This window comes from Carassius carassius, chromosome 31 (assembly GCF_963082965.1).
Source record: "Carassius carassius chromosome 31, fCarCar2.1, whole genome shotgun sequence".
Taxonomy (NCBI): domain Eukaryota; kingdom Metazoa; phylum Chordata; class Actinopteri; order Cypriniformes; family Cyprinidae; genus Carassius; species Carassius carassius.
Window position 1 is genome coordinate 21,399,056 of NC_081785.1, and position 16,267 is coordinate 21,415,322.

Sequence of the window (16,267 nt, forward strand, 5' to 3'; positions counted from 1 at the left end):
GGCTGACGCAGGACCAGCCCTAAAAACTGCGCTGTTTTCAACTACGTTTGAGTGGAATATCAAAACTGATCCTAGACCTGCTCTCAAACGCGTAGCGCTTATCCTCACCCTTGTATCCTCTCTTTCTATTTCCGGCCCAGTCATGGCTGCAGCTGGACGCAGGAAGCGACTGTTTTCAGAATAGATATAAACAACAAGGAGCGAGGAACTACGCCGTTTGAAGGAGTAACTATTGCGGAGTAACCTTTTGCTTTCTGACGCTTTGAAATATGTCTACTACAGCTCAGTTATTCGAGGTAAATTAGGTCTCTTTTTTTTCTAAAGCTGTCACGGTCTGCGTTACAGCTCAGGCAGACTGTTTTCATAGCTCATGCAAGTGAGTGCAGTATTTACATGGTTTAGTTGTGATGTATAATGCCATAATGCATGCAGACAGTAGATTAGCACTGGTGTCACATAAAGACGATCAGAACTCTTCAGGTTCTCTAGACCACCTTTGTAGAAATAGAATAGATGGGCATCCTAATTTATTAAAGCTCTGTGCATGCCATTAGCAATTACATTTAGCTGATTATTCATTATTATTTGTGTGATCTTAACAGGAACCCTTTGATGCTGATGAGTATATCGAGAGACTGGCATGGAGAACTCCTGGAGGAGGCTCCAAAGGAGGTGCAGAAGCATTTGACCCAAAAAAGTGAGTCAGAAATTTTTATAAAGGTCATAAACAAACTCCTCAAGTCGTTTGACTTTAAATGTATGTTTATCATCATCTGAATTAAAAACCATTTGATCTAAAGCCTCAGGCTTAAATGTTTTAAATTAGTTTTTTTTTAAACAAACAAACAAGCTTTTGCATGTATGATTTTCTTATTGAAATTGTTGAGTTATCTTCTAATTGTAAACAAGGTGTCAGTGTATGACAAGACCTTCAATACTGTACAAAAAGAATCTTAAGATGCACCTCATGAGTATGCAGTAGTAATTATTGGCTACCTTATAGAAGCTGAAATATAAGACTGAATTAACATTTTTATTTCATGTTATAAACACATTTCATTTTGATAGACACAGAAATAGACTGAGAGAGAGAGAGATGATTATGATGGGATCTCATAGTTTATGCCTTACTCATACTATATTATTCTAAAATCTGGAAGAAAAAAATTAATAATGTAGGAGTAAATGCCCATACGCTTTTGATTATTTGTGTTGTTTTTAGATTGTATTCATTTTCAGCTCTGCAGCTATTGCATTATTTAAATTCCTAAGAAGCCTGTATGCAGTTTATATATGTGAAGTGCATTCATGCTACGTATGCAGTATATAAATCATTTTTGATAAAATAGTTTTTGTAAAATAAATGTAATTTTTTACCTTATACACATTAAACACAGATTTCAGTTTGTTTATTAAAAATACTAAGAAAAATTGCATGCGTTTAGATACCAGATCCTAATAGTCTTATCCCTGTTTAGCACATTTTATTTAATTTTGAATTATTATTATTATTATTTATTTATTTTTTTTTTTTTTCAAAATAAAAGCAGAAAATGCAAAAAGAAAAGATCTGGCATATTCTGGGCCTAGATCTACATACAGTGGCCCAAGAAAGTATTTAGAAGCCAAAACCACACTTAAACTTGTTGCATTATAAAAAATAATAATAATGCTTTTAAAGAAATATAGCACAAACCCTTAAAAATAAGGTCAAGTAAAAGAAGTTTAAATAGATAAAAGAACATTGTTTAAAATGAAGAAAAATAGTTTGGGCACTCTTTGATGGTCAAAATGTTGAACACCTGTGATGACCCGTGTGAACTTAACTGACTTCATATATCCGCTAATTTCACCTTGACACCAGTTGGTTAAAAGTAATTTGAAAAGTGCATTTAGTAAAGTTATTTGAGAGAAAACATAAAATTATTTATTTGCAAATGCCACTTGTTCTGCCACAGATTTAATTTTCTAATGCATTGAAATTGTCCAAAAACTTTTTAAAGATCCTTTTATAATAAATTTATAGCATGGATGTTATCACAACATATAATTTTCTTGAAGTTTGACTAATTTGACAGTCATTTCACTGTCAGAGACAAAAGCATAAAAAAGATTAGAAGTTTACTTTAACACACACGGACAGAGCAAAAGTGCTTTTGCATGCCAGAGCAAAAACATCGCCCCAAATTTAACACCAAGCTCTCAAATAACTCACCATGAAGAGGCTGTTGTGAGCTGGGCATCATTGACTTACAAATGATGGAAGAGAACAAATTTGAGGGGAAAAGATGGAGAGGAAAAAGAACTTAAGCTGCCAGCGGCATTTAGGGAATTACGGTGATATGAGATTATATACTCATCACTTCAGTATGTTTTGCTACCACCCAGAGAATCCAAACTTGCTGAGTTGGAGCTTTTCACTTTGCTGTCCTACAATCTCTTTGAAATGCAGCTGACGAAGCTTTTGGTTGTATGCGTGAGGTTTCCTAAATTTGTACGTGCACACGCACAGAGAGGCTCTTTTTATGAAGTACCAGAATTTATGGTAACAGGCCATTAGCTGATTTGCTGCCGAGGTAAGTGCTTATGTGATCTCGACAAATAAGATGCTCTCCCTGGATGCTTTTTTTTCTTCACAGTTTGAGATCAGTCTCTCAGATTTTTGGGCATCTATTTGGAGAAGCATTCATGAAAGATAAATGAGTCTCAGACAGCATATACTGATCCCTGCCGTTGAGCTGGTTTCAGGATCTGGGAACAGAGCTTCAGGCATTTTCATATGATTGGTCAGGTTTTATTTAACATTTCCTTACAGATTACATGCTAGCCGAGCGAACTTAATTTGAGACGTAAGCCTACATCACACAAATCAGACTGTGAAAGATTTTTTTCAGTCTTCTTTGGACACAAAGAGTGTTCTTTGGAACGCTCACCGAAGCCTCTGCTCTACTGTAGCTACTTTTCATTTATGAAAATGATTTCAGAGTTCTGCTTGACAGCGATTCTCCTCCTTTTGGTTAACTAGTATCCATGTACGATATATGAACAAATTTCAACATACAGTAATGTTTATCCCTATTTGCAAGGCTTATGTGGCAAGTACATAATAATAAATGATTAATAAGTAGTAATGGTACATCATTATGTAAGCTATGCATGTACTGCATGTACTATACGCTTACAAGTTTTATAATACAAAGGTGTTGTGCAACTAAATTAGGTTTTTGCTGCAATACACCAAGAATGACATTATAAATGGACTTCAGGAAAAAAAAAATATGATGTATTCCCTTTAATGTGTTTAAAGTATTGTCAAGAGAGAAATTGTGCTTTGCTGCCAGCAGCTCTATAATGTCACGTCTTTGGTTCCAGGTTGCTGGAAGAATTTGTGAACCACATTGAGGAACTAAAACAGCTGGATGAAAGGATTCAAAGGAAGGTGGAGAAGTTGGAGCAGCAATGTCACCGTGAAGCCAAGGAGTTTGCCCACAAGGTCCAAGACCTGCAAAGAAGCAACCAAGTCAGTGGCCTATACATTTTAGCATTTATTTTAAGATAGGATCTTTGAACCATTTGAGTAGCCATATGTTACCTACACTGAATTACATTACATGAGCCTATAAATATACCCTATAGGACCTTAACTTTCTTGTTATGCTTGTTTCAAAGGTAGCCTTCCAGCACTTCCAGGAGTTGGATGAACATATCAGTTACGTGGCCACCAAGGTGTGTCATCTGGGAGATCAGCTAGAAGGAGTCAATACTCCAAGACAGAGGGCAGTGGAGGCTCAGAGACTCATGACATACTTCAACGAGTTCCTGGATGGAGAACTACGCAGTGATGTCTTCACCAATCCAGAAAAGGTCAGAGGCCAAGAGGACCACATTCAGACCAAAGAGGGATACAATTACATATTGGCATATATTTTCATGTATTTTCTGCATTAAAAAAATCCCAGTTTCATGTCAGTTTCCTTTCAAGTGTAGCTACATCATTCAGAATCATGGGCATGATCTAAAAAGTCAGTTGTTGTGTGGCATCAGACATACGGTGTTGAACATGAATGCATCATCTTTTGAGGATTACAGTTAATTGTGTTGTCAAATGTTTGTATGGTATAGCTTCTCTTAGTTGTGTTCATCCGTGGGAGATTATGCCATTTTTGCTAATGAGCTGGTTATTTATTAATACCTAGGCATATCAGATGCCAAAAAAAATAAATAAGTGAGGGGCTGTTTGATGAAGTATCATATTTCAATAGAAACATATTTTTTCTGTTAGTTACATGAGGGAAAATTGTGGTTAAAATCAACTTTAACAGAATAAACGGAGATTCATGCCAAATTTGAAGGCTGCTATTGGATCATTGAAGGTAAATGCCATTATTATGTGACTATGCATTACTTCACAGAGAGTTTATGTCCTACTAGCTACATTCTGCCTTACAAACTAAATGGTGCAACCAAATTAATTACAGATTTTGTTAAATACTAAACTAGTAGTTTCTAAGCCCCTAGCATGGACTTTGTTTCAATTTAAGTAAGAACAGCTGGTGCAGCTTTACCCATGACAGGCCACATCCAGATGAGTAACTGTGGGTATATACATATATATCAATGTTGCCTATGGATTTCAGATTTTTGGGGAAAAACTGGACTTTTTAGATAGAGTTCCATGTTGAAGTTGTACCCGAAACAACTGTTGCAACCAAAGCCGATAAAATTTTGTGATGCATACCACCATAATGGATTGCCTGTGGCTAATATATGTGGCCTGCTCAGATGTTGATGTACGCCAACTTAATTGGAAATGCCACTTTATAAGTTAATCTCTCAAGTCACTCAGTAATGATGTGGCAAATCTTACATCTTCTGATGCTATTAGCATAAGGCCACCAACATGCTTCCAGAGAGCCATGTGGGAATATACCCGCCAGTCATTTCAGTATTTCTCAAGACGTACACACCTCCAGAAGAGAAAAGAGGGGAAGTGAGGGGGGGGGGGTGGAAGGAATGAAGGCTGGCTTAATCCCTGTGAAAGGGAGGGCCGGGCCCAGGCAGCGAGGAGAAAAGCGCCGGTAAAACCCCCTACTGCTGGGAGACGGCTACATCACTTACATGGGATTTAGCTAATCTTAGCTGGGGGACAGATACTTAGAAAACCTCGGCGAGGAGAGCGGAAAAGGGATGGATCCACCTCACGGGAGCACAATAATGATGTTAGCTGAGGCAGGCAGGAAAAGTAGAGTGGGAAAAGAGGATATGTGGACGGCATGGCCTTTCGGATAGCCTTTTCTTCTCCTCGTCCATTGGGCTTAAAGGTAGAGGTGGGGGGGTTCTTGTCAGGGTCCTGTTTTTGCCTAGACTTCCTACCTGCCCGTGGGGACAGATTATGGAAGGTGATTTACTGAGGGATTAGCCCTAGTTCAATCTTAATAGTCATGAGTGAGCATAAGGTGTTGGCTGGGCAGCGGCTGATGGACAGGTGTTAAGGTCTGATGATGATGAGGTTCAGGTGTGCGTGGCTGAGCTAACTCTTATCATCCTCATGGTGGACAAGAATAGTGAGGCACAAGCACGAGAGGGACAGATTTACTGTAAGCCGGTCCCTAGATTTCAGGGTGCTGCCTTTGGCCTATGTTTGTTTATTAAGGTGCATGTCCTGTAGTGACCATTTTCCCTGTCTCACCATGGTCTGTTTTCATCCCAAACAGATAAAAGAAGCTGCAGACATCATTCAGAAGTTGCACCTGATCGCTCAGGAGCTGCCATTTGATAGGCAAGTGACCTGCAGATGGAGTCTAGGCCATATTGGAGGTTTGGGGAACAGCGTACAATCTTGTGCTGTACAAGAGATCAAATAAACAGCATTGATTATACGTTAAAGACCAAAGCATACTTTGGTTTTTAATGTGTATACTTAGCGTATAAATTTGACCAAACACATAAACTTTCAAAGTTTAATCTATTTGATAGCATGCACGTACACAGGCGCTCAACATATGCAAAGTAGAAAGTTTCCGCTTTCTCCAGTTTCTGTGCTGTTTCCCTCCATTATGATCAATAAAATGTGTAAGTACTTGATTAAACTAGAGTTGCAGGTATCTCTTAACCCTCTCACACAAGCACTTGTCAACACTGCCCTCTGTTGTTACTGTGGTTTCGGCTACCTGTTGTTGTTCCATTTCTACCATTTTGACTGTGAAACAGCAGCCCGGGTCGATGTTGCCATCTCTGCAGAACAAATAATAATTATGTTTGCATGTTCAACCTGAGAGACCTTGAAAATCGTACTGCACACATCCTATGTTGATGACAAAGTTAATGCATGTGCAATGCGTGCATGCCCTAGCGTACATGTAAAAGTCAAAGTATACTTTGGGCTTAATACTGAAGAGTAGAATTTCTGCACCGTTAGCTTCACTTAATGGAATTGCAAAAATGTTGCAGTCAAGCAGGTTTCCAAACACTTTTCCCATCTGCCTTTGGTCATATTTTATCTTTAGGGCAAAATTCAAAGCAAGCAAATGTGGTAATGCATTGGCCAAGACATAACAAGTGAAAATTTCTTCATTCACATAGTTTGTTTTGACTGTGTCTGAGATCTAAGCAAAAGTTCAAACATGGTTGTTGTGATATTCTCTCACTGATAAATTTTAGTGGTCTGAAAAGATATGTTTCAAATTCCCTCTGTTCTTCTCTCTTTTTCATGCTTGTTTTCCTCGTTATGTCCCAATTCAGATTTTCTGATGTCAAGGCCAAGATAGCAAGTAAGCAGCTGTAGACTAAACAAGACAGCAATGTTATTTACACATCTGCTAAATATGCAGTGTTAACATAAGACCTGTGTTTATTTGAAAGGTAAATATCATGACCTTGAGCGTCAGCTGATCCAGGAGTTCACAGCAGCTCAGCGAAGGGGAGAGATTGGGCGCATGCGTGAGGTGGCAGCAGTCCTTCTACATTTTAAGGTTTGTTGGGAGATACAGAGCACTAAGGAAGATCATAATACTTCTTATTTTGGACATTTGTTCCATTTATAATATGAAATTATTATTTATTATCTTATTTCTTATCTTATCACTTCACTTCTATTTATCACAGGGTTATGCCCACTGTGTGGATGTCTACATCAAGCAATGCCAAGAGGTACCAGACTGAATCTGAAACTGAGAGTATTTCTGTTCTTTTTACGTATCTATCAAGATGCCAATTGTTTGTATGTTACATCACCAGTGTCTTTTGGTGTTTGTAGGGAGCGTACATGCGGAATGATGTATTTGAAGATATTGCCATTCTGTGTCAGCGGGTTAATAAACAGGTTGGAGAGGTTTTCTGCAGTCCAGAGACTGTCATGGCTAAACTCATTCAGAGCATCTTTGAGAATAAGATACAGGTATGTAACACACGTACACATTAACAAATGATATACAGTAATTGTGCTTTCTATGGCTGTTGCTCATGCTTTATTAAGAGACATGAACAAATGAAATGTTGCCCTTGTGTGCAAAAAAAATAATCTGTAGATTTAAAGGAGGGACATGATTTATATACAGTCAAGGCCAAAAATATCGGCCCCCTTGGTAAATATGGTCAAAGGTGGCTGTGAAAATGAATCTGTGTTGTTAATCCTTTTGATCTTTTATTTTAAAAAATCACAAAAATCTAACCTTTCATTTGATAATAAGAATTTAAAATGGGGGGGGAATATCATTATGAAATAAATGTTTTTCTCAAATGCACGTTGGACACAATTAGGGTCTGAAGTGATTCTGGATGAAGGAATGGTCTCTGATATCTTGTCAGGTGTTCTCTAACCTCATCAAGCATTATAGGAGAAAATTTAGAGCCGTTAAACTGGCAAATGGAAGTTTCAAAAAGTATTGAATAAAAGGGTGCTGTTAATTGTGGCCAATGTGTATTAGAGAAAAACATTTATTTTATGATGATATCCCCCCCCTATTTTAAATTCTCATTATCCAATGAAAGGTTAGATTTTTGTGAATTTTGTAAAATAAAAGATCAAAAGCATTAACAATGCAGACCAGATTGTAGTACAGTTGTTTACAGAAGGGCCAGTAAACAACTAACCAGAACACTGTAGCAACCACTTAGCACTTAGTCAAGCATTATGGCTGTGAGTTTTGCACTGGCAAGTACTACACTCTTCAGAACATGTAAAAAATATAGTTGTAAATCTAGCATTTTGTTATTTTACAAAAATTTACACAATACAAAAAAATTCAGTAGTCTGTACCATTATCATTAAAGTTTCAAAGTTTTTCTGTACCAGGTTTGGTACCATAGAAAATCTTTTGGAACATATTGCCATACTAATATAGATGTCCTACTCCACCTTTAATGGACATAGTTGAAAGACTGTATATAATTGTTTTTTGTATTGTTGTTATTTTAGTTTAACACTGGACTTTTCCCCATCCGCTCTCAATTACCCTCCATCCACCACATGTTTTAGGGGGTCTGTTAAAACTCAGTGTGTTCAGGGGAGGCAAGAGAGACGCTGACTAATACCCGCTGTAACTTTACCTGCTGGTGTGGACGGTGCTTTTTTTTCTTTAGCACTTTTTTTTATATATATATACACTTTTTATTGTCATATTTTGTAATATTTGCATTGTTTTACTAAAAAAAAAATTCTTATCCAATTGTTTTAGGAAGAAATGCCCCAGACTGCTTCTGATTTTGATGGTGCTTACGAAAATACATGCGAAAGTATTTGAAAGCCGCTGCCTATCAACTTTTATTGACTCATGAATTGACTTATGATTTTAGGCTCATGTCAAAGAAAGACTAGAGGAGACACGCCACTCTGATGTGGAGCAATACCTCAAGAACCTCTATGACCTCTATTCAAGGTATCAATCAGAATTTCATTATTATTAATTATTACAATTGTTCATTTTGCTCTCAAAAAACCATGTGTTTGTCTTGTCTGCAATGGTTTAAAGTCTCAAATATATGTCAAATTAATTAGCTTTACTGAACACCAGCTTTGAACTGTCATAACTCATTTGTTTTTAGGACAACGGCACTGGCTGCTAAGCTCACAGACTTTAACTTGGGCTCAGACAAGCAAACTTTTCTATCTAAACTGATAAAAAATATATTCTCCTGTTATCTGGAGAGCTACATAGACATGGAGCGACAATATCTGCAAAACCGCAGTGGCTTGATTCTTCAGCGCTTTTATGACTCTAAGAACCACCAAAAACGTCCTGTAGGCATGGGAAGGTGAGGAACTGTTTGTTGCTTGGTTGGTTGATTTTTTTTTTTCCAGAGTTACTCTGAAACATTAGAGCTGTTTTTTTAGATACATGTCTTGAATAGATTTCTTATCGTTACTGCCATCTCTTGTCCTCATTTTGACAGTATGCAGGAGCTAAAAGAGAGGATCAGACAACGCACTAACCTGCCTCTGGGACCCAGTATTGACACACATGGAGAGACTCTCCTCTCACAAGAGGTTGTAGTTAACCTGTTGCAGGAAACCCGACAAGCCTTTGAGAGATGCAACAAGGTATATGAATTTTAAGAAAACACCTCTAGTCTGTTTCTGTTGGAAGTTGTGGGCTGATATTAGCTTGATAGACCCTTTTTCTGTCTTTGTTGCAGTTGTCAGACCCAGCAGATCTATCAAAAAATGCCTTCTCCATTTTCCTGCTTTTGGTGGAGTACCTGTGTGTGGACCATATAGACTATGCGCTTGAGATTGGGCTGTCAGGTATGGCCAACACGGAACGGTTGATAGTAAAATGTTACACTGTAATGTAATTACCAGTTTGTTCAAATGAAGGTTATAAGTGTAAACTAAACTTAAAAAGTCGAAAATTAAATTTTAAAAATGTTTTCATCAACTGACATGTGTCACTGGAAAATATTACTGCATTAAAAAAAACATTATGAGAATTACGACCATTATGGAGAAAAGGTGAACACAGAAGCAAAGTCGAACACAAGAAAAAGTGCAATGAAATGAATAACGGGAAGACCCTGAGACATTTTTAAAAGGTTGAACATCTTATAACTTAACATGATTTTCTAAAAATTCTATTGTGAATATAATTTTTCTAGTTATGCTCTTTTATAACATTTAATCAGATAGAGATTGCTCTTGTATTGAGTTAAACTTGCTAGGATAAAAGACAATGATGTGTGAACCAGACCAGTTCACACGATTGTCTGAATTATTGAATCGGTATTTAAAAAAAGTTTTAAAAAATATTAACCAAATAATCTCAATAATTTGTTAGTGCAGTGGGAACTATGTTATATAGAAATGGGGGGGGGGGGTCCAGATACAGTCCATTACAAAAAAAGCATGTCTTCCCCCCCATTCTCATACTAAATGAAAAACTATAATGTACTGAAAAACATGAAAAATTGAAAATTATTACAGCCTAGGTTTAAATGGAGTTGAAGTCAAATTGACACAATGATCGAATTTTTTTTTTTTCTGAACAAGACAGGAGTTTTTTTTAGTGCAACATAATGAAGTACAAATGATACCCATTAGATGTTTAATTAATGTGTGTTTTATGGTTCTTGTAATCCTACAAAGTGGATTTCTTGTAGTCATTCAAATTCTTGTAGCCCTGCAAAATTTTTCACAGTGGTGCAGTTCAGTTTAGTCCCTGTCAGCTAGTCATGGGTCACATGGTTTATGTCGAGTTTGTTCTTTACATGATGACCACAGGAAGAAGATTAATTTATCCACAAGTGTGTCTCAGTGTAGCTGTGTGCCTTTAGGTTTATGTAGTAAACTATTATTATGTGACAGTGAAACCGTAGTGCTTTGCATTCACAAAAATCAACTCAAGAGAGGCAATGGGAGTTCATTTGAAGTTCCTTACTCCAACATTGTGATGCAGTTCATGTGGTAAATATGATCATTCTTACATGACTTGAAAACAGCATAAGCTCCACTGAATGCATATGAAGTGGACCATACTCTTTTATTTGTCTTTTGACTTGCACAGCCATCCCATCTGCAGATGCCAAAAATGCCAACCTTTACTTTCTGGATGTGGTTCAGCAAGCCAACACAATCTTTCACCTCTTTGATAAGCAGTTTAATGATCATCTTATGCCTCTTATTAGGTGAGTTTGACTGATTTTGTTTCACTAGCTTTTATCTCTGCGACTACTGACTGGTGTCTTTACTGTGATATTTGTTTGAACTCTAACCCCTGTAGCTCCTCTCCCAAGTTGACGGAGTGCCTGCACAAGAAGAAAGAGGTGATAGAACAGATGGAGGTGAAGCTGGACACCGGGATTGATCGGTTGGTTCAAAACTCTCCGAAATCTCTGTTTAATGGAGCATCATTCTCAATCAAAGCATATCTTTCATATCTGCCATTAAATGAAATTTCAGTGACCTTCTCTTATGTTTCCTTGTTTTTAGGACATTAAATTGCATGGTAGGCCAGATGAAGTACATCCTGGTGAATGAACAGAAGAAAACCGACTTCAAGCCAGAAGATGAGAACAATGTCATGATACAGTACACTACAGTAAGATCTTAAAACCATGTTATTGTCTCGTGAAACTTGTATCAGTGCAGTGAAAAGATACTGTGAATAACAGCCTGAGAAATATTGAGACTCTGTTAACACACTGATAGCACTGTAGAAGAATTTTTAGTATTAGTACTTAGTAGAGATCGACCGATATGGGTTTTTCTATTGCCGATGTTTAGAGGTCAGGGTTAGACGATGGCCGATATGTGCTGCCGATTTTTAGGGCTGATATCTTGAAGTTTTCCCCTTCATTTGCATGCTAAAATTTCACACTAATAATAAGTGGATGCACAACATTTCTAAACTTATCATCATTTATTGAGCACTGACTTGAACCATCTCTCGAATCTTAATTTTGTGCACTGTGATCCAAAATGGATCCAAAGTTAACCAAACAAATCAATAAACTGACCAATTATTAAATAAATATATATAAAATAAATAACAGTAGTGCTGCAAACACACTAGCAACCAGCAACATTTGTGTTTGGTATAAATGACACAGAACATCTAAAGTGCATTCTAATTTCAAACTTACATCGCAGTCTGTTCATTATTAAAATAAAGTACAGTCAACCAAACATATAAAAGGTTACACTGGTCAGTTTAAATAGATCGTATAGCGGTCCACTCTGCTGTTATGCACGTTTTTGCTCATGTGAAGAGGATGATCTTTTCCGTCTAGTTTACATTAAAAAAATAAAAAATAGTATAGTTTAACATTAAAATACATTGCGAATATGGAAACATTTGGATATGTGCAGAACGAGACGTGAGCAATAACCTCCAAATACATCTCGTCAAACCCGCGCTCGCTCGTCCTCGTATGGATCGGATCATTTTTCGGATCAGCAAAAAAAAAAAAAAAAAAGCCAAGACAAATAAACATACCTTTTGTCTTTTTTTATTAACATTAAATTATTAAATTAAAATATATGAAATCAACTTAAAGTGCACATGGCATAATATCTTCTTTTTAACATAATAGCCGGACTTCTCATTTTCCAGTGTGCTGTGATGAAGTGAGCAGTTATCGTCACAGACGACATCCGTCCCCCTGAATACACCCTTCTGTCGTGAGTGCAACAGAGATGGCTCGGGAAAGTTCATCCACAACTTTTTTCTTCTCCTGTTCATAAAGATCTGGCACAATATTTTCGCTGAAGTGGGTGCGCGACGGGATGTCGTAACGTGGCTCTACGCACTGTCACGGTTTTACACTCTAACCTCTTTCCTTCATCATTATATCTGACAGGGAAGCCAAAATGCGCGGGCGGTTCAAGCTCCTCCGTTCCTCCGCTCGCCATGACCACTGAGTGTGGACTGAACATGCGCAACTTTTTTTTTTTTTTTCATAAATCAATCCACGGGTCACGTGTGTGCCGAACCGAAGATATTGATCCGAACGGATCACGGATCATGATGATCCCTTGCACCACTACTATAGTGTCATTTGAAAACATTGCAGTTGCGTTTTAAAATACAACAACGAGTACCACGAAACCATTTAAAGAGGCGCATTCAGCGGTCTACTTGACGGGAAACAGTCAACAAAGTAAAATGATCTCCAACGTATGGCACGCTCTCTTCATTTTATCAAATGATCATAATCACATCTATTAATTTTACAGTCCTGCTACTAGCATTTTATTCAGACTAAAACCCCTTTAATTCGGGTGAGAAAGCTTTTTTTCCAAGTGGCTTTTGCACATAATAATAATACCGCTGCAGAAGCATTTTGCAGCATTAAGGTTATTAATTGATCGTTAACTTAAACGTCGATCGATCATGGAAATTATCGAATATTGACATCCCTAAATATAAATGAGTTGGATGGAAAACTGGCTATTGTCTGCATCAAACCATGCTTCCGAACAAATGTGATTCACGGTTCTGGGCAGCTCCAGGACAGCTGTCTCTCCGACCGCGGTGCTGTCTGTAAGCGGGACGGAGTAACGTCAGAGACAGTTTACTTTGGTAACGTCACGCTGCAGTGTTTGTTAGAGCTGCCAACTTCTCCACCCCATTTAAAGAGTGAAATTCTCTGACTACCTTTATCTCCCAGGACTGCTGTTGAATCTTCCAAAAGTTTTGGCTTCACATGCGGCAGCAGCACTTTGCACCGCACCAATAACACGGGGCTGCCCGCCGACGTGCCTGACTTAACGGCGCTACTAAACACGGATATCGGCCGATGCCCATATATTAAAGAATGACAAATATCGGCCCGATATATCGGTCGACCTGATTTTGTTGTGTGTAACATGCCATCTTTCCTGTGTTCTTTCTTCAAGGCGTGCTCAAAGGTGTGTGCCTATGTGAGCAAGCAGGTGGAGCGTGTGCGGCGGTCCATGGATGGTAAGAATGTGGACACGGTCTTGACTGAGCTGGGAGTGCGGTTCCACAGGCTGATCCACGAGCACCTGCAGCAGTTCAGCTACAGCTCCATGGGTGGTATGCTAGCCATCTGTGATGTGGCTGAATACCGCCGCTCTGCCAAAGATTTCAAGGTAAGAAGAGGTCAAAGGTCTTATTTGTCAGCAATTACTCTCATCTTGTTCCAAACCCATAAGACATTCATTCATCTTTGAAACACAAATGACAATATTTTTTACGAAAAGTGAGCGATTTCTTTCCCTATGCATGTAACCGCTGCATCCAAATCCTCCACAGGTTCCTCTCGTGCTCCAGCTCTTCGACATGCTTCATGCTCTGTGTAACCTTCTGGTTGTGGCTCCGGACAACCTCAAACAGGTGTGCTCTGGAGAGCAGCTGACCAACCTCGACAAGAACCTCCTCCACGCTTTCGTCCAGCTGAGAGTAGACTACCGCTCAGCCCGACTGGGACGCCATTTCAGCTAATGACTGGCAGGGCTGCTCAATTACCGCACGGCCGTCAATTCAGAGCTGCGAGAAACACAAGTGGCCAATCTTGACTGTCTTTGTCTGTGATTCAGTGTGGAAATTAAACTTTGTGTTTAACGAACAAAAGGGCAGCTGTTTCAAAGCCCAACCCTTCCCAGGTCGCTCAGTTTTAAGTTACGCATTTTGTTCTGTATGCAGGTTTATGATATAATTTTAAAAGGATGTATAATGAAAGTAGAGGGCCCCCGTATCTTCGGTTTCTAATGGAGAGAGGGAGATCATCTCAGTTTGATGAACCAAGGTGGGCCACTCAAATGATTCTGCCACTGGACTTGGGTGGTTAATGGTCACGTTTTTATTTGCTTTTATTTTGATTGTGCCAAATCCATCCTCTGTGGCTCTACTGGGAAGAAAGAAAGAAAGGATCAATGAGTTTGTCAAGCTCATTTCACTCAGGCTCTTGAGCACACATAGGGAGACATTTACTGTTTTGAGCTGAACAATGCAGGTGTAAATGTTGCCAAGCTAATTTTGTTCTAAATTCATTTCATACTCTTAAAGCGAATACATTAACACATTGATTTTAAGATTCAGTTAGGGCTGTTTAATGAGGAGTTCTGTAAATAATAATAATAATAATGATACAATTACATTAGAATGGTTTCATCTCCAAACTGTCCTACAACCTGCAATGCTGACCTTTCCAGTGTTATTTTGGAGATGTAAATGATAAATATTCCATCTGTGCTAACAGCCTGCCGCTTACAAAAAATCAAAGTGATATTTGCATACAGTCAAATAACAATCACATAATTAATGAACAATTGTTTGGCTTTAAGAGTTAGCTCTGAGTGTTGTGTGAGGTTTCAAAGGGCTCAGGTCACACACTGTTGTTTCTTAAAGACTGATCTGATTCTTAATTAGGACTTTGTGTTTTTAATTCTTATGGATATTCTGTAGCTCAGTGACCAGAAATGTGGGCGTTGCCACCAGCCATAAACCATCAATCCAAGACACTTTCATCTGACAGGGATGAGTTGAATGCAGTAATGTCATATGACCAGTTGAACTCTAACCCTTAACCTCTTTTGAAGAGGCTGGGGTCAAGATCTTTGACCTCTGGGAATGACCTAGGTGTGTTAGACTGTTAGAAAGGATTAGATGGTCTGATTCTTGATTCTGTTATTCTGGGCTGATTTCAAACATGAATTTATGTCAAAATCATACTGTATGAGCTGATTCTTGTGTCCAAGCTGCTTATTATAATCAGTTATTTCCAAAAAATAAAAAGTGTGAAACAATTAGACAATAAACAATAAAAAAGTGTTTTATTGAGGGTGGTTTCAAACCCACTGGATTTTTACTATTATGCAGTACATTTTCATGCCTGAATCATTTCTTAATACTTTAGATAAAACATTATCCAAAATATAATTAAACTTCTTTATATAAATAATCAAGAGTTATTTATGTCTATAAAAATAGACAGTTCACAAGGACTCATCGTGTATTCTTAACCATGAAGATTTAGGGTAATGTCTTCTTCCCAAAGGAGTAAAATTATTCCCGCGACTTTAAAGACAAAATGGGAGAAAACTGCTCAGTTTAAGCGCCCAGCAGTGTTTAAGATGTGTGCGGTCGTCACGGCCAGGAGCAGAGCCGGATTATCCATAAGGGCACTTGGGCCAGTGCCCAGGGGCACCAACCATTCACAACAACTAGGGGGGCACCACATGACACAAGCTTTAAAAATATTTTTCGTAAATTGTTTTATTATTAACTTGAAATTCTTGAAAGACCATACATAACTCGTTTATGAACACTAACTTAACAACAACAACAATAATAATAAATTATAAATAAAT

The 16,267-nt window shown here is 38.1% G+C and overlaps 1 protein-coding gene across 1 annotated transcript; it reads left to right on the plus strand.

Moving 5' to 3' along the window:
• Positions 1-116: 116 nt before the first annotated feature.
• Positions 117-15,626, plus strand: LOC132111762 (exocyst complex component 5-like). The gene is made up of 18 exons (XM_059519349.1): positions 117-296; positions 603-697; positions 3,373-3,520; positions 3,670-3,864; positions 5,715-5,779; positions 6,742-6,770; positions 6,862-6,971; positions 7,105-7,149; positions 7,256-7,396; positions 8,794-8,876; positions 9,043-9,252; positions 9,391-9,538; positions 9,634-9,742; positions 10,998-11,118; positions 11,214-11,300; positions 11,423-11,531; positions 13,832-14,047; positions 14,211-15,626. The coding sequence occupies exons 1-18, from the start codon at positions 270-272 to the stop codon at positions 14,397-14,399; spliced, it is 2,127 nt and encodes a 708-aa protein (XP_059375332.1). The 5' UTR covers positions 117-269; the 3' UTR covers positions 14,400-15,626.
• The last annotated feature ends 641 nt before the right edge of the window (positions 15,627-16,267 follow it).